The 18,272-nt window shown below is 55.7% G+C and overlaps 2 protein-coding genes across 2 annotated transcripts in view; one reads left to right on the top strand and one right to left on the bottom strand.

Moving 5' to 3' along the window:
• Positions 1-5,342: 5,342 nt before the first annotated feature.
• VOLCADRAFT_103084 (uncharacterized protein) lies at positions 5,343-11,016 on the bottom strand. Its single transcript, XM_002946451.1, has 8 exons — positions 10,518-11,016; positions 10,033-10,183; positions 9,076-9,179; positions 8,566-8,762; positions 7,854-8,019; positions 6,988-7,185; positions 6,530-6,706; positions 5,343-6,066 (listed from the first exon to the last, which is right to left on the bottom strand). Exons 1-8 carry the CDS (start codon positions 10,815-10,817, stop codon positions 5,917-5,919), a joined length of 1,443 nt encoding a protein of 480 aa, XP_002946497.1. The 5' UTR covers positions 10,818-11,016; the 3' UTR covers positions 5,343-5,916.
• Positions 11,017-11,326: 310 nt separating this feature from the next.
• VOLCADRAFT_86855 (uncharacterized protein) overlaps positions 11,327-18,272 on the top strand; it is a gene marked incomplete at both ends in the record, with an annotated part of 17,000 nt that continues 10,054 nt past the window's right edge. The window contains 9 exons of the mRNA XM_002946623.1: positions 11,327-11,344; positions 11,729-12,090; positions 13,408-13,475; positions 14,653-14,714; positions 14,873-14,956; positions 15,138-15,308; positions 15,737-15,883; positions 16,644-16,925; positions 17,661-17,813. Coding sequence (XP_002946669.1) covers positions 11,327-11,344; positions 11,729-12,090; positions 13,408-13,475; positions 14,653-14,714; positions 14,873-14,956; positions 15,138-15,308; positions 15,737-15,883; positions 16,644-16,925; positions 17,661-17,813 — 1,347 coding nt within the window. The remainder of the gene's footprint in view (positions 11,345-11,728; positions 12,091-13,407; positions 13,476-14,652; positions 14,715-14,872; positions 14,957-15,137; positions 15,309-15,736; positions 15,884-16,643; positions 16,926-17,660; positions 17,814-18,272) is intronic.

The raw sequence follows: 18,272 nt of genomic DNA, 5'->3' as shown, positions 1-18,272 counted from the left end.
CAAGGAAGATTTTTTAAGTGAATGGATGGTTTTGCGTAGCAGTGAATCTTATGATACGTTGCTATTGTGAAGAGGATTAATGGTGTGGAGTGAGGGTTAAAGAAATGACTCACGTGAGTGGCCAACAACGGGAGTGGCCTTGACAGGCTTTCGTCAGGCTCCTGCCGAACTGTCCAAATGAAACCTTAAATACACAACTTCCAATGCGGGGAGGAGATCTAGTTGGTTTTGGGGGGAGGGGCTCGCAAGCCACCCGTTTACGCTGAAAACTTGAAGACCGAAGGGAGCGTTTAGTTGGTCACTAAAACGTAGACAACAAATGCGCACCGGCTCAGCTGTGGCAAATTGAGTGAATAGGAGAAGTTACCCCTAAAAGAACGAGCACGAAGAAGACAAAACGGCAAATGTCGTACAGCAGAGCTTCGGAGAAACGAACGGGAAGATGAAGGTAAGCGTTTTATGCTGCTGTTGCAACGGTAACGATAGCTGACGCAGGAAGAAACTGTCCCGTCCTCCCGTTCCGGTAAATGCATATCCAGCGATTAGTTCGAGCAACGCTTGCGTTGGTTACGAGTCGGAGTAGGAAAATACCTGGAGAGGTGTATAGAGTTGCCTGCTGAACTTCAGTAACCTCTATCCAGGCTGGACAGTTGGCTGATACTTGCCTGCAAGGTCACACGCTTCCTTCGCTCCTACCGATGCAATGTCCGCATGATATTTTAGACGCCCATCCAAATTCGTCGGTGCGTGATTGCCTAATACCTTTCCTCTCCTCATTGGCAGGATAGACAGGGCTGCCGTGAAAAAGAAACATCCTCATATCGCATCCGCAGTTGTTCAAAAAGCTACCATAGCACCTTACACATCGGTCATGCTATACCGCCCGCCTTGGCTACGCCTCTCCTCCTGGGAGAGCTCGAACATGGGAGAACTAGCAACCGACCTGGGCAGTCCAGTCCAGCACCAGATTGTGCCTCCCAGGCATGCAGTAACCTGGTTAACACTTCTCCGGGTAGGTTTCTCCGATCCACATGCGACCGCGACTCGCCCCACCTCTCACTAGCTTCACACGACACAAGAGGATATGTGACACATATACAAATCCTTGTCCGGGTACTACCGACCATCTGCCCACGTGTATTTGTTTTCTCTGAGAAGCCGCGCACAAGGGCGATGCAGGGTGAGAGGAAGACAAGGGCACCCCACACAGACATCCCACCTTGCATGACGTACATGATACTACAGAGGGCCTACGGCAAACAAGCACCGTACGATAAAATTCGCGACCTACAATCGCTAATCCCTTATTTCGGATACACTGGGATTCGTCCCTTGGGCCATGGCCTCGGGTTTGCAGTGCAGCAAAAGCTAAAGGCACCCCAATAAGACCACTAATACTGCCGCTGGCTCAGCAGCCTAAGGCGGGATGGGGGGTTGCGCCAACCGCTTCGAATTTCTTATCGCTCCCGCTCCGTTTTTCCTAGCCGGTAGTGCCGAAGACGCGCACCGCACCTGGGTCCCAAGCACCTGAGCCCCACGGCCTAGTCGCAAGCCCAACCAGCACGGGTCACTGCTGGGCCGCGGCAAAGGACACTGACACGAACAACATTCAACGCCAATCTTCCCTAAACTTAACAACAGCGCACTCCAGAACCTAAAGGATTCCGATGCAGACACATATGTGCATGTGAGCAGCAAAACCAGTCAGAACTCTCGTCTCGTGTTCGCCGCCTACAGACTCCTCTCGCCACAAAGGTGCGATTCGACACCCGGCAAAATTACTACAAGCAACAAGCTTCGGTAGCGACGCACCAGCATTGGTGAGGAAAGACGCCGACGCGCCACGCCACATCATGCAGATTATTTCCCTGAAATTCCCCACTGCACTGGAAGGCAAAACAACTCAATTTGACTTCACACAAGCCCTGTAGGACGCGCCAGGGCCAAGAGGGAAAACCTCCGCCCAACACTGGCAGGAGCAGCAAGCCAAGGTCAGCCCCTTCAGCGGCATTGTGCCGCGGAAAACATGGGGAAGAGGGAGAGACAGGTTCGCATAGACCGACATGCGGCCGGTGCACAGCCGACATTGCCCTCCAGCACAGCAAGGCTTGTGATCCTGCAACATAGACATTCCTAAGCCCTGGCGGCGTGTGCACATACAACATGTCTTGTTTGTTTGCCTATTTATTGCCCTCGTGAGGCGATAGCGCATCAAATGGACACTTGCCAATCCCCCACGACCGATATTCCTCTCTCCCTCCACTCCATGAATACACCTAGAGCTTCGATGCGCAGCGCAAGCACAAAACCCTCCACGTCATGCCCCTTTCCTTCACTAGGCGCACGCTGAACATGGTGCACTGTTTTCAACATGCACCGATCACAGCACCCGCTTATAAAAAACGCGAGACAGGCATGATCCAGCAGCAAGGTGATTTAGCAGCATTGATTATAAAGATAAGGAATGGCCCGTTGCAGTACCCTCTCGCTGCAGAAGACCTTTTTATTATTAATGACATTGTGGGCAGATCACCGCCTCTTGGGGCCGTGCGCGCCCAAGCCACGCATAACACAAAAGAAAATTTAATTTGGTGGAACGAAATCAAACTGCAAACTTGCGTCTGCAACGAACGCGACAGAGTTGGTACCCTTGCTAAGCCAGCAAAAACAACGAGCCAGCAAAGCTCTGCGCCACGCGTTGGGCAGCTGACAATGTCGCCACGGCAGCCCACACGCTCAGGACAATTACAATATGAGATCCGCCGCGTAAAGTTGACAACAACTGTACTGGTGCTTGCCGTCCTCACATGTCATCAACCCCACGCCACAAGAGGCTTTGCAGCAAGACCAGGCGTAAAACGCGCGCGATACAGGTCAGGATCCTACCCAAGTGTAAAACTCAATAACATGCGCCGCAACCCCGAGCGACGAGAGACTCCTGCCTCATAGCTTGAGGCGCGCGCATTCGAGTCATAAGCTACCAAGGCACACGCTTCGAAACCCCGTCCACTCCGTACCCGCGTGCTGCTCTCCTCTCGTGACACGATGTTTGTAAAGTATGTCGGCCCAAAAGTGCCATAGGCAACGGCAGCAACTTGCCACAATCGACGGCATTCGCACTCCGGGCGGCGTCGCCTGCAGTGGCCTGGTAATACACCCTGTGGAGTGCGGAGTCGCTCCCAACACAAGGCCTTCCTGAGCCGCTACCCCTGCGCAGGAATCTTGGGCGGCTGGCGTGCAACGTTTGCGGCATTTGTGCTATCAGTGGCCAAAAGCTCCTCCAGTGGCTCGTTAGAGTCCATGGACTGGGCCTTTGCAGCCCTCGTCGGCTGACATTTTGGGGCGAGGACGGAGCCGGCCTTTGGGGAACAGCCTTCTCCATGATGCTGAGTATGTTCGGACGTCGCCGAGCTCAGCAGTCCTCCGACGCTGCTACCTCGACCCATTCGCAAAGCCAGAAGTGCTGTGCACGTATTGTCGTCCAAGCTGGGACGCAAGCCAGCAAGCCCAAATTCCTACAAAAGGCATGCCACAAGGCGCCATTCCGCCTCACCCAAAGGCAAAGAGCCAGCTACGTAAGCCTCAACGAAAGTGCATTGACCCCATCCGCTCACGCGAAAGATAGGTAACCGTCCTAAATGTCCTTATCAACCTCGCTTAGCAAAAAACCTACCTCTGTGCGGAAAGCAACCTGCTCTTTTCTCCCCATGCGCTCGTCAATAGCCCTCCTTTGCTGCCTCATTCCTGACAGCTGCGGCTCGACAATGTCATCTGAACTCTGAAAAAACACAAGATACAAAATCACTCTGGCGTCCCAAGCGTTAAACACAAGCCGCAAAGGTAACAACATACGGACCTCTTCCTCCTCCATCGCAGGATTATCAAAACGCTCCACGGTCTCTGTTTCGGAACGCTGCTGCTTGGACGTACTGCTGCACTGCCCCATTGAAAAAAGCTGAGCCCGGTATGAGCGCTGAACACCAATTGGTACTTGAAGTGCTAAGCTACACAATAACAATGCGTTCCAAAGTGTGGAATACTTTATTCTACCGCCAGAGTTCACCAGTTTGCTGCACACCTGTAGTGCAGGTATGGCCTCAAGCTCGTTCAACCGCAGCAAATCGCGTTAAAACAGGCACCCTTTAGCATGCAACGTCGCAATGGAAAACGGTAACTAGGTGTTATGTTACAAGTTCGCGACCTCGTAAGGCCCAGACGAGCCAGGACGCTCATGGACCGCGAGTTCCAGCGTAGTCAAAAAGAAAAAAGAAACAAAAAGGGAAAAAGAAAAAATTAAACCCCATCTGCGAGAGAAAACAGCAACTAGGGGAAAGTGAACTCAGGCTTACTACTCGGCTATCAGCGTGCGTCGCCTCATCGAGATGTTGTGCACGATCTGCGCAAGTCCGCGCTGATCATCTACCTCCATGACAGGCCTCATGTCAGGCACGGGCGCGATATCAGCCTGGCGTATACCTGTGTTGAGAAGCCCTTCCCGTAGGTCGTTGTACGCGGGATACTCTAGCAACACATGAAAGGTTGCCACAGACCGTGAACGTGAGAACTGCCTCATGCATATTGCATCGCCTACGGACATTTCCGATTCGTACATTGTACCTCAGTTGCTTAACCAAGATAAGCAACCTTCCCAGCTTGGATGATCCAACATAAAAATCATTAGACATTGGAATTACCTATGAGGAAGAATAGCAACCTGTGCCTCTTGCCCACTCGTAGAAAAAGCGCCATATCCCGTGTTTACCTCCTCTACTCTGCACCGGCCAACGTTGGCGAACAAAAAACTCGTCCATCCTTTGTCCACACGGACTCTTCCAAGCGTCCATGTGCCAATGCACACTTAGCGACTCGCTAGGTTCGTTATCACCTCCTCTTGGCTGTCGTCCCCATGCCCAGAAAGGTGCGCATGCGCAGCTGTCCAATCGCCAACGTAAGGAGGTCGCACCGGAAAGCGCATGTCCTATTGGACACCGGTTGCAAGGCCGTAAGGGGCCGTCTAAGGGACCACCACCCGCCCAAACACAGCTCATCCCATCCGACATCCCTTAGACAGGAAAGAGACAGGATCACTTGGACAGGAAGGAGACAGGAGCACGAGGATGTCACGGCGAGTGAGATAGCAGTAATACGAATGCATTACCAGTTTTTGCATGGCATCGCTACTTGTCTCTTGACAGCCAAATGTCCACCTGGTCGAATCTAACCCAAGGAAGCCTATATACCCAAGGATAGGTACGACAGGCGGCTGTACGATAGTACGCAAGAAGCTGTTTCGCTTACGCATCACAAGCAAAAATCATTATATGCTAGTTATCGCCGCGATTAACGGAATGCACGTATTACAGAAGCAGAGTTACATTCACAACTCGACGGAGGAGCTCACGCCGGGCAAAGCACATCGTGTCATTTACGGTCAGCCACCCTTGTCCCTGCCACATACAACCCCAACCACATTTACCTAAGCTCGCATAAACATGGTAGTAAGGTAAGCAACGGAGCCCCAAAAAAGCAGCGCATAATAACACAACCTATATTTCGGCATGGCGCCACCAGCCGGGGGGGTTCGAAATGGGACGGCGCGCATGTCATTGTCTGGCGTTGCGAAATCCAGTCCCGTCGAGAAACGCCCCTCCAAAGCACCTAACCCTGTTTCCACCACCTGCGCACAGCTTTAAGCCCAGACCAGAGCTTCCCAGCCGTCCCCTGTCCCGAGGAGTACCTTCACAGCAAGCCCTGCTCGGGAACGGCTGTGAAGCTCATCCTAGCAACTAACTGTCCCTTCCTCTTTCGGAGCGACTCGCTCACCAGTTTGAACAATCACAACTCCTATCAACGCCAGATTAAGCTACGTCCATAGTTGTCGAGTAAATGATACAGGCAGATCCAGGATCCAGAATCTTAGCTAGAGCCCGTACGGCGTTTATAGATTTTGGGGTCCAGGGAGGCTGCAATCCGGTCCAGCGCCTTGCCCAGCGTCTCCAAGGACGCGGCGTAGGAAATGCGGATGCAGCTGTCAGCGCCAAAGGCGTCCCCGGGCACGACAGCGACCTAAAGTAGTTGAGCAGGGAAAAGCAATGTTAAGAAAAGCCTACGTGCCGAATTTAACATCCGGGATCCGTACAAACGGAACGGTGAAGGGCACCTCTGGGTTTGACTTTAGGATGCTTGGGGTAGAGAGAGCAAGCTGTTGTTGCTCGCGCGGTGCAGGATCCTTGGCCCATCCTCCCTTACCCTATCTTCCAGCTCACCAAACAGTAAAGCATGTATATGTAAGTATATATATATATATATATGTGTATGCATGTATGTGTGTATGTATGTGTGTATGTATGTGTGTATGTATGTATGACTTAGATTACACTGTGGGCCGCGAGAGCCGGGGGCCGAAGCCGAAACACAGCGCAAGGGTCGGGAGCACACAGCACAAGTATGTATGTATGTACGTATATATGTATGTATAGATAAATACATATATACATACAAAAGTATATATATATGTTTATATACTTACGTTGGCCTTTTCGATGAGGTAGCGACAAAAGGTGTCCGAGTCGGGTACGGGCCCAAAGCCGTCCGCATGTGCGCCGGGACCGAAGAAGGCGCTCATTTCGGGTAGCACGTAGAAGGCGCCGCTGGGCTCAGCCAGGTTGACTCCAGGGATGCCGCGCAGCCGAGCGCACACAAAATCCTGGAGGGTATGATTATGGATTGATCCCGGTAGATATCTCGACCAACTTACCAATGCTGGGACCAACTTGGACGCTCATAAATCAAGCAACCCAACAGCAAAGTAAAACAAAGTACATTTGAAGGAAAAAACAATTAATATAAGTGCACTTACCAAAGTTTAGTACTTGTACTGCAATATTACAACACCAAGGTATAGCATTTAAGCTTTTGCCCTTTCGTGCCTCCTATAATTGTTGCAACAACTGCTACGCGGGTTTCAACGTTCCTCTTGCCACGCACCCGTCGCTCTTGAAATGCCCTGACCATCTGCTGCACCGGCTCTCCGCCGCCCGGCCCCAGCGCCAGGGCTGCCAAGGCGGCCTGCTGGCTGATAGATGAGGCGCCTGAAGTGGACTGGGATTGGATGATGGCGGCAGCCTTGGCGTAAATGCGCGGCGCAGCCAGATAGCCAAGACGCCAGCCGGTCATAGCGTAGGCCTAGGGAAAGGGCCGAGGGAAGGCACGTCGCCGACTCAGAGAAGGCCCCAATGGAAAACCCTTACATAAGGCCCCAGATAAACCCCCTTCACGCTAGAACAGAGCCGGGGTATAGGACACGAAATGGAAACCTTTGACCCGGATCAGTGGCGGGGTTGGCTGCGAAGAAAGGAAGTCGAGGTGGAGGTGGAGGAGGTGATGGCGTCGGCGTCGGCGGCATCAGCGGAGCAGACGAGCACCCAGAGGTGTGCTGTGTAGCAGCCAAGGTAGAGGATGCGGGCGGTGGACGACGACGACGACGACGACGACGGAGCAGAACGACGCAGGGAACGGCAGAAGAAGACGGTTGTAGAGCCAATAAAACGCTATGCTCAGGCGCTGGCGAACCCCAAATCCTACATCCTATGTACCTCTCGGCGGGTAGGGAGGGGAGAGAGGTTGGGAAGCCGCCCATTGCCATGCAGCCACACTCATCTACGACTGAAACACAGCGGGCCAACGCCACGAGCCGCCATAGCCCACGGAACCCTACGTTCGCCGCACTTGCCGCCGCCACCTACTACCCCCGAACCCCATTCCAGGACACCCTCTCCCAAATCCAACCCATGCGGGTCGTCGGACCCTCCTCGGGCCCTCCATGGCTTCAGTCCTATTTCATCGTTGCGTACCTTGGAGAAGCCGTTGACCGTGAGGGTGCGGTCCCACATGCCAGGCAGCGCGCCAAAGGACACATGTTTGGCTGGTGCATACGTGATGTATTCGTAAATCTCGTCCGACAGTACGAGCAGCCTAGGATGGGCGCCCACCACGCGCGCCAAAGCCTCCAGGTGCTCCCTGTCGCATGTCCCGCGGTTTGACGGGGCGCATACATACACATTCATATATACATGAACATTTATATGTACATTTACATATTAAAATGGACGGGAAAGGATTGGGGAAGGAAATGTGGATCGCCGAGTGTGGGTGAACCAATGAAGTGTGTGGGGGGCCCCACAGCAGGGGGAAAGAGACGGGGCCCACCTGGAGGCTCGTCCAGCTAATGGAGAGCGATTGGGGCCAGGGGACGGGAGACGGCGATGTTTCCGATGGGGCGAGGGGCATAAGGGCTGCCCTTGATGGCAGTACTTCGGTGTCTCAAAGAAACAATCAAACAAACAAACAGACGAACACGTTCACACGTGCGATATCCTTCCCCACATCCGCCCCACACGCCGGCCGGCTAGTTCGTTGGTTTGTCGGGTGCCGCAATAATATAGCACGTCATGGCGCGCAGGACACAAACCCAGATGATCACCATCAGCTCTCATCCTCTACTGCTTCTTGCACGTAATTCCCCTCTTTCTCCCCCCCCCCCCACACACACGCCTGAAGGCTTACTTGGGGTAGACAGCCCCCGTGGGGTTGGAGGGGCTGCACAAGATGAGCAAGCGACTACGGGGAGTCAGGGTCGCTGCCAACTTCTCAGGGCTCATCAGAAAGCCCTCCTCGGGGGTCGTAGGCACCACCACGGGCGTCGCATTCGCCAGCCGTACCATCTCAGTGTACGACACCCAGTACGGCGCCGGGATAATGACCTGGCAGCGGAAAGTATGGGGGAGAGGTTCGCAGGCGGGCGGGCATGACGAGAAATAATTACATGCAAAAGATTTGCAAACACAGGACTTCGAAGTCCATATGGCAATCGAAAGCAGCAATGACCCCTAGCTAGCTCCGGAACCTTGTTCCCAACAGTTACACTGGAATGTGGTGCGGACCGAATAGTCGATGATGTGGTTGGAGTCCCCACAGTTTGGCGCGGAAGCCGGGGTTTGGACGAGAAGGAGAGCCAGGTGGCTATGTAAACGTGCTACCCTAACTTGGCAGGACGGTGGCCGCGGCGGCACTCGCCTCGTCTCCGGGTGACACGGTAGCCAGTACCGCCTGCCAGATGGACTGCTTGGCGCCATTGCTAACCACAACCTCATCCGGACTGTAGCTCAGACCGTTGTCATCTACACGAGGCGCGGCGCGGCGCGGCGCGGCGCGTGGCGGGTGAGGGGTGGGGAGATCGAGCAGCAGAGAGCTGACTGAAAACACATCCGCGGACATCGCGAACTGACTGCGCGAACCGTAAGGCCCGCGTCGGTCCGCATTAGGGGAATGTAAGCAAGCAGTGTAAGTGAGCATCATACGGCACTTCGATGGGCGGAATGCCGCGGGGACTGTCGGAAGGAAAGGCGAGAGGACGGTCTGACCCGCGGAAAGCGTTGACTTGCTTGAACGGCACGAGGGAAACAGATGAGCCGCCGCTTTTTCCTGGTTATCCAGGATGCAGACCAGCTTTCGATCATAACCAGCAGCGACAGCGACAGCGGCGGCCGCGGCAGCAGAAGACGGCATGAGTGCAAAAGGGAGTATGCAAAGAGGTAGTGCCCCCAAGTGGCGAAAGCCACCAGGTAACCAGCGCCCCACAAAGCTTAGTACTGTACCCTGCTGCCCTTCACTGGCCTTCACAGAGTACATGCCGTGCGTCTGCGCCTTCCCCGTCCACGCCTTCGCTTCTCCTGCCGCTGCCGCTGTTCGCCGCGCCCTGGTGCCGGCCCCCTACCAGCAACGCTCCTTCAGCCCCTGGCTCCCAGCCCCTCGCCGCTAACCCCACATAGCCCTTTCACACAGTCCATCTAGCGGCGCCCTCGCCATGAAGCATCACCCCATCCTCACATCGCGCTTCCCGAAGCCGTCAGTACCTAGCCTCGCCCCGTGACGCCTTTTGCCCCTTCCCCCCATAGGTTGCCCATGTGTTTCCCCACGTGCAATGGAAACCCGCCCCTTCTTTCTCTTCTCCTTCCAGGCCCACGATCCCACCCTGGAGCTTCTTGCAAATTGCCTTCCTCAGAGCGGTGGTTCCCGTATTGGGGGTGTACCGGGTGTAGCCCGCCCGCAGAGCAGCCACACCCGCTTCCACGATGGGCGCGGGGGTGTCAAAGTCGGGCTCGCCGGCTGCAAGGCCGATGACCTATTCGCGCGGCGCGAGGCGTGGCATGTACATAAGGGAAGGAGGAGAGGGAAGGGAATGGTTAAGACGTACACAGGCGCATGCGTGTGAGCGCGTTGGATGGGCTTGGGCATGTCCGCGGCTTGGAGAGAAATGCATTTTATCAGGACCGGGTGTGTGGTGGAAAGGAATGGGAATACATTGCAAATGGAGGCGGGCGTCCCATTAAGAGCTCCGGTCCGTTCAAGAGTTCCGTTACGCGGGGGCCACCGTACAAGAGTTCCGGGGGTGCTCGTGGGTAACTTTTCCCAAGGCCGTATGTTGATTTCCCGGTATGCTGATTTCCCGGACTCACATCGATGCCGGCTTCCTTCATTGAAGTGGCAAGGTCTGTCAGCGCCATTGTCTTTGACGGCTTGACCGACGCAACAAGGGGATTGAGCGTCGTGTCGACCGGGACAACATTAGACGTAGGCGCTGCTGCCGCTGCGGCCATGCTTATTGTTTTAGCACGGGTAGCTGTGATAACGCTGCTGGTAATCGGGCAATGCGGAGTCGTCGCCCTCGCAAGGCGTTCGATGCAAGTGCGACCTCCGCACGCGATTGATCCGTTGTGTGATCTACTATGTGCGGTAGAATTGTGCATAACAAACATGTCTCTGCCAATTTCTGCTGCCGATCCTGAAGGATGCGGAGGCGGCTAATGGGATAGCGAGGTACCCAAATCAGTGAGCCCGGCAGTTCATCTGATTTTGTGCGTGTGGTCCAGCAAGCGCGCTGTAAGCAGGTAGCTTTTCTCGGCTGTTTCCCTTCCTACTCCGTACGGGCGCAGCACGAGACCGCAGCACGATTCCCTCAAAACAACTAAATAGAAATTTGCAGAACAAACCCTTTTTCCATTCTGAGCTTGCACGATGGTAATCTTTACGTGTAAAAAGTATGGTTCGAGTTGTACCGGTATACAATTTGGCGCCTTGTACCGTAAAAAAGTTTTCGGTTGCAAAACAGTGTGTGGCTTTTCCTCCTATCCGTTTCATTTGAGCTGAAGTAGTGCTGAAGGAAGCATATTATCTGGGAAAAATATGCGACCGCGGAGATGTCGGTTGGCGCGACTTGAAAGCTGCGGACAGGTCTAGCTTGCAGCGAGCTACCGGACCACCTGATATGGCCGGGACTTTGCAGGTATGCATATATCTTGTTTGGCACCCCATAAAGGCGCTCCTGCGAAGAAGGCCCTTGCAGGAGTGCTGCCAGCCGGGTTTAAGAAACCCAGATACCCCCATCCTGTCCTTCCTCTCCCTTCCCTCCCTCAACTATCAATCACATTCATCCCCTCCTTCCCCTCGAAAATCATCCTGAGAAGAATTACAACCGGTGGCCGCTCGCCTTGCGTTGGTCTAGGACTCTTCATACTTACTAATTCCGTCTAATTTTTTCAGAATGTATTTTCCTTTTCTATACTCTCATCAGGCTGGTATCGGCGGGGATAGAGGCGGAGGCAGCAGTAAAGGCGCAGCCCGCAATCCCTTACCACCCTCACCCACCAGCCACGCCGCTGCTCCTCAGGACCGCGTCCCGGCAGCAACCGGGCCGTTCGCAGGAGGATCCACCGAAGGCACCCCCTGCCGCAACAGATCCCACTCCCTGAAATCTGATCTGGGTCGCCCGCAAAGCTTCGGACAGCTTCCCCTGCTTTCCACCCTAGACGAGCCCAGCCGCCTCCAACTCTACGACGCCTACACGGATGTGCTCGTGAAGAAGGCGAGCAAGCGGCAGCAGCAGCGGCAGGGCGATGCCGCAGCTGCAGCCGGCGGCGCTGCCACTGCCGTCGTTGCGTCCATGTCTTCCGAGGATTTGATGCGTTTGCTTCCCGGGCAGCTGGAGTGGCAGGTCGTGCTGGGGGACGTGCAAGCCCCCACAGGGCAAATGTGAGTGAGTGAGTGAGTGAAGGGGAAGGGGAAGGGAGCGTCTCTCATTCCTCCCCTCCCTGGAACACGGAAAGAAAAATCTCATTCTGCTAGACCCATGTCTGGATGTCCGTATGTATATTAAACCACTTGTGCCTTGTGCCCATGTCTGTGCATATGTCTGTGTAAAGTAGGTATAATTTTAGTTTTACTAAAAAATGCAAATAAACAATACCGGCTGTTAAAGCGAGATTAATTTGGAATTGTTCCATATTTTTTATTTTACTTGCGAGTATGTGCAGATTCGGTTTGATTTTGAGTTTCTCGACATTGCTTGCAAGGTCTACTAAACTAGGCAACCCAATATTGCTTGAATAGGGTCTAGTTTACCAGAACCTATTAACCATACAGAGACTGTCTGTTATGATGTTGTTATTGTATACTGTTTCTCACTCGTGGGGGTGAAGGTATACATTTTCACGAGTGGCCTGGCAGTCCCAACATCGGCGCCGTCATCCTTGTCATCGTGATATCACCCCATGTGTGGCGACATCTGGGTACTCAGCACCCACCATCACTACCACCACCACCACCACCACCACGGGCTCATCCGAGTGGAAACGTAAATGAATTCCATATTTAGTATTTCTGCCGGATCAACGGCGACGTCAACTCCACGCCTGGTGGTCGGGTGGTCGGCAGGTGTCATTAGAACCGGGTCCATCACCGTTCAAAAGGCATGGGGATGCATCCACCCTCTCATACGGTTAAGGGATGTCTACCCCAACTTCTGTCGGGGTTTTGATCCTGGGTTTGCCTTGGTGGACGCTATTTGCCTCACCTTAGCATATCTACTTATTGTGTCTGGAGCCGTGTACATATCTACACGTTCCGAAGGAAAAAAAGAGGTGTGCGGGTGGAGGGTTAGCAGGAGTGGGAGTGGGGTGTTTAGGCCGGGCTGGAAAGACTTCGACATGACGAGGACCACGATGAGTACCCGATCTCCCTCCGCAACATGGAACTCCCTCCCCGTGGCATGCTGCCGACTTTCCTGTACCCCTCACATCCCTCTGCCGGCCGCCGTCGTCCTCAAAATCCCATCCCGCGGGACCGCCCGGCATCTCCAGCCCCCCCCCCAACCCCCTCCCCTAGCATTCCTCAACCTAATTAACTCCCCCACCCCATCCCATTCCACCCCATCCCACCCCAGCTTCACTCGCTCGTGATTCGTCTTCCCACCCCACCCCACCCCACCCACCCCACCCCGTTTGGTCTTTGGGCTTCAAAACTTAATTCCCCCACCTCCCCCTCCTGCTCCCACTCCCATTCCCCCGGCAGCGGCGTGGCCGCCTTAAAGCTTCTGGGGTTCGTTCTGCAGTCTCCTGCGGCGGCTGGGCAGCTCCCCGGTGGGTCATGGGTTCGGTGGTGATGCTGGTGAAGGCAAAATTGCGGTTTCTTGTGTTGCTGTGGAAATATTGGAGTGACCAAATGTTTTGGTCCGACAAGCAATCCTGTTCAGCTGGTGGGTAGGCGGGCACCCGGGTATTAGAGGGGGCCAGATTTCCTCATGTTGGTGCATCCCTATCTACCTACCTGCTGCATCTAATGACTCCCGACTACCTGACTGCCTGGCCATCTGCCTGCCTGCATCGGCGTGTTGGCTAGGCCAAGTGGGAGCCACAAAAAAGAATTCCAACTACATATCATATTCGAACGGGAAAATCTTATATAATCACGTTTACAGCTCGCGCTGAGATTTGAACTCAGGTCGGTGGATTCAGAGTCCACAGTGCTAACCACTACACCACGCGAGCACTGCATGTTAGAAGTCATAAGCTGAAACAATAGGTTTGGTCAATACGTTGTTGTCAGAACGCCGTTCTGTCGTCCAATCCGGCATGCTGCTTACTTACAGTCACATCCAGTCAAACCCTTGTGAGACTAGTTAGGCTAATCAACTCCGTAGAGGATAAAACAATTTTGCACGTGTCCAGCATAAAAAGATATATATACATGTTGATGTAAGACACATTTCGGGCTTTCGAATTATGACCTGGTTTCTCTACTGGGTTTTAGGTGCATGGTGTAGAGAAAGGAGGGGAAGAAGAGACCTTGTGAGGAACACATGTACGGAAAAGCCCAGTGATAACCTCAAGATCTTATCGAATGCCGGCGGGTGGTGTTTCCCAACTTTCGGGTGGGGTTAGGGGTGTGCCAGGTGTTTGTGATTGAAGACCCCGGGGCGAACCCCTCGTGTGTGTGTATGGGGTGGGGTTGGGGGGTAGGCGAGCCCCTGTGGCTTAGAAGGTTCGGGAGGGGGGGGGGGTAGGGCGCAGTTGTGAGTTTCCTGCTACTTTTCTGTGTGCTACCTTCCGCGGGTTTCGCTCGTTTGGGGAGGAGGGGCGCCCTGTTTCCCCCCCGTTCCCTCGTTCTCCTGATACTTCTCCGAGCTCGCACCCGCCTTTTTCCTCTGAACCTCCTCCCCCATCCCCCCATGGCAGCAGCTTTAATCGTGTGTGGTTCGTCTTTCCCCATCCCCCCATCTCACCAGAGCAACGCCCCCACACGTTTCCCCACACGCAGAGGAGCATTGTGGGCGCCTGGTGCACGTGCTACTGGAGGGCATGCGGAGGGAGGTCAATAAGGTAAAGCGGGGGAGAGGGGGGGAGAGAGTGGGGGAGGGGGATGCATCAGATCCAAACACAAGGATGTGTCAGGTCGCTTTCCCACCATCTCTTAGTCCACTATCCGTACACGTGTCCCGCGACGCAGCTGTTGTACTTCCATGGCTTTCCACCCACAGGACACCTGTACCCCGCGTCCCCGCCGCCACCCCGCGGCCACACCACACACACATAGACACGCCCTGTCGCCCGGTCTTGTCCGGGTGAGGGTTTCCTTGCCTCCTCCCTCCCGCCCTCCCTCCCTCCCTTTTTTAGTTTGTCAGATGGGAGCTGGTTGCTTGCCTGCTGGTTGCTCTGGACTTGGATCGGCGTGCGGGTTTCACACGTGTATTACCCCCCTTTCCCCCGGCCTCCCCTACCGCCGCCTTCCCGCCCCCTCCTCAGGGTCGCTGCAAGCTCTCCATGTGGGTAGTCCAGACTCAGCAGCTACCCCCCAGCTGCCTCTGCGGACAGGGGGCCGCCCTGTTGGAGGCGCTGGGGTGTTGCCTGCCGCTTGATAACCCCTGGCAAAGGCAGGTACCAACACAGCGTCGGAGGGGATTGCGGGCAGTTTCTGTGAGTTAAGGCGCGGCTGTCGTAGTGTCCCTTCGTAGATGCGATTGTATTTGTAGATATTTGCTGCTATGTGTAGCTGCTGCTGCTGCGGAGAGGCGTCGGGTGTGTGAGCTGAGCGCTGCGCCCACTGAGCGGCTAAGATTGCAGCAACAGAAACGCCAGCGGCAGCAGCAGCAGCAGCAGCAGGAACAAAAGGAGGAGGGGGTGAAGGGTGGAGTGAGGGTTTAGGAAAGGGAAGCGTGCCGTGGCGCTGTCCTGCGCTTCGTTGCTAACTGTCCGATTATAGTCTACTACACCCCTCTCCCCCTTCTTCCCTGTTCGAGTGCCCCTGCTCAACACACCGTTTCCCTCGTCTTACCCCCCCCCCCTCCCTCCTTTGTCGGCCTGGCTGGTGGCTGCTCCCCGTCAGCCCCCTGATGTCCTTGCAGGCGGTGTGGGCGGTACAGCGCTTGATGGCTCAGTTGCCTGATGAGGCAACCCGCCAGGCGGGCAGCTGGGCGCCAGCGGTGTGGACACTGATGCTGGCGACTGCCCCTGCCCCTGGTGGGGAGGGGGCCCCATCGGGGGGCAGCGCGGTGAGTGGGGTTCCGACGGCGGCAGCGGCCGCTGGTGAATGGTGTTGAGAGATCAGCGGGCCGGGAGGGTTGCTTCTGTAGGTAGGTAGGTAGGTAGGTAGGTAGGTAGGTAGGTAGGTAGGTAGGTAGGTAGGTAGGTAGGTAGGTAGGTAGGTAGGTAGGCAGGTAGGCAGGTAGGTAGGTAGGCAGGTAGGTAGGTAGGGTATATGTATGTATCTATGTAAGGATGTGGTCGTTGTGGCGTATAAATACGTATGTCTACGTTTTTTCATGATCTAAGTCGGGAGAACGGGGAGGTGCTGGAGGCGGTGTGTATGTATCTAGAATGGCAGGAAGGAACTGAGTTGCCAAGCTGACCGCACGTACGGCGGGTACGGCGGTGTAAGACTGCGCGTGGCGTTTTTGTGGTAGCACGCGGTTGGTTTGTTGTTGTTCTTGTTGTTGCTGTGGTGGTGGTGGTGGTGGTGGTCAGCCCTCCTAGGAGTCCGGCTGTCCCCTGCTAGCCACACCTTCTTCCCCCCTCCTACACACCCCTGTCCTCTCCTGGCCGAGTATGTCCCCTCTGGGGCCGGAGCTGGAGCTCAAGAGAGTTTGGGGGTACTCGGGCCCGTCCATATAGCACTATGAACGCCATAGTAGCGGTTTGCGGTACCGGGTGGAGTCTCCCCGCCCCGAAACCTGAAGCCGAGCCCTGGCCCCCTGACCCATTCCTTCCGCCTCCGATAACTCCTTATTTACCCGCGCGGGCGTCCGTCGCCAGCCCTCCAAGGCCGACAGCTACCAGCAGATCCGCGAACATGCCGTACAGCTGACGCGCCAACTGGCGGCGGCGCTGGCGGCGCGGCGGCGCGGCGAGCCGCTTCCTGCTGCCGCGGCCGCCGCCAGCCCCGCGAGTTCGGCCAAGATCAGTGGCGGTGGCGGCGGCGGCGGCGGCGCTTCCGAGGATAAGGTGACGGCGGCGGCGGCGGCGGAGGCCGAGCTGGTTGGCCGGCAGATGGCGTCGCGGCTGACGGGGGGCTTGTTGACAGAGGTGGCTAAGATGGTAGGTGGCAGCCAAGGCGAAGGGCCAGCTGAACTAAGTCCAGCGTAGCTGACCAACCCAAAGCGCTGTGTGTGTAGGGGTGTGTAGGGGTGTGTAGGGGTGTGTAGGGGTGTGTAGGGATGTGTAGGGGTGTGTAGGGGTGTGTAGGGATGTGGAGGGGTGGGAGGCCAGGACAGGAAAGGCGGGCACACGCAGAAGAAAAACGTCGGGGACGCGGAAGGAACTTCCGAGACTAGAAACATGAGATTACACAGGCCGGGATAAGGCCCGGGTAAGGCAGGGAAGTGAACGCGGGTGCCTCGTGGGCAGGTTAGGATTACGAGAGATTGAGCAAGCAAGAGGATCAGCTGAAAGAACGGAACCTACTTTGCCCATTCCGCCACCAGCCACTTTTAACCCCCTTCCCCCTCCTCCTCCCCAAAGGGAGGGGCTCCACGAAACACATCACCCCTTCCCCCCTTTCCCCCGTGGGCCCCCAACTGCTGTTGTTGGTTTCCAGTTGGTTAGTTCGTTGCCGCTGTCCTAGGTGAGTCTTTTGAAGAGACCAGCGGTTTTGTCCGTATGCTCATTTAGGCCTGTCGTATGGATTTATAAGTACAGCCCCTATAGTCGCTAAGCACATCGGCAGCAGCGGTCAGCGGGCGGCGTGCCCTTCCCATTAACCTACGTACCTTCTCCCCCCGTGCTCGGTCCTTCCAAACCCATGCCCCACTGCCCAAACCTCCCACTGCCCAGGTCTCCAGGGTGACTACCCTGCCGCGCGGGTGTGCCGCCCCGGAGCCGGCAGTGGAGGAGGCCGTGGCGGCGATTGGAGCCTGGGGGGCGGCGGTGCGGGTGCTGGGGCCGGCGTTTTTGCGTGTGACTGGCCTGGGGCAGAAAATGCTGGATGTGAGTGTGGCCTTGACGTGCAAAGGGGTGGTGGTGGTGAGGAAGGGAAGGGGAGGGGAGGGGAAGGGAAGGAGAGGTCAACCTGGGTATCACCCGCCATCAGGCATCGCTATCACCGACACCCATTACCCAGCGCTACTACCACTCACCGCAATCTAATCGCTCGCGTGTCAGCACCTTGTCCTTCCCCCCACAACTTCTTCTTCACTACGTCATCCCGAGGTCGCCGCACTTCAAGAACGCCTTTTGGTCAGTTCTACGTCTGGTACACTCTTGCCCTGGCAGCACCTTCACTCGTTCGTGGTTCGTCTTTCCCCCCACCCCTGCCCAAACCCCCCAACCCCACCCGACCATCCCTGCCCATCATCACCACCCCGCCTCACAAGAATCCACCTCCCCACCACCTCCCCCCACTCCCCGCTGCACAACCCTCCTGCCCTTCCCCCCACCCCCCCCCCA

The sequence above is a fragment of the Volvox carteri genome (assembly GCF_000143455.1).
Source record: "Volvox carteri f. nagariensis unplaced genomic scaffold VOLCAscaffold_3, whole genome shotgun sequence".
In the NCBI taxonomy this organism is placed as follows: domain Eukaryota; kingdom Viridiplantae; phylum Chlorophyta; class Chlorophyceae; order Chlamydomonadales; family Volvocaceae; genus Volvox; species Volvox carteri.
Note: the sequence above shows the minus strand (reverse complement) of the source record. Positions and strands in the feature narration are given on the sequence as shown.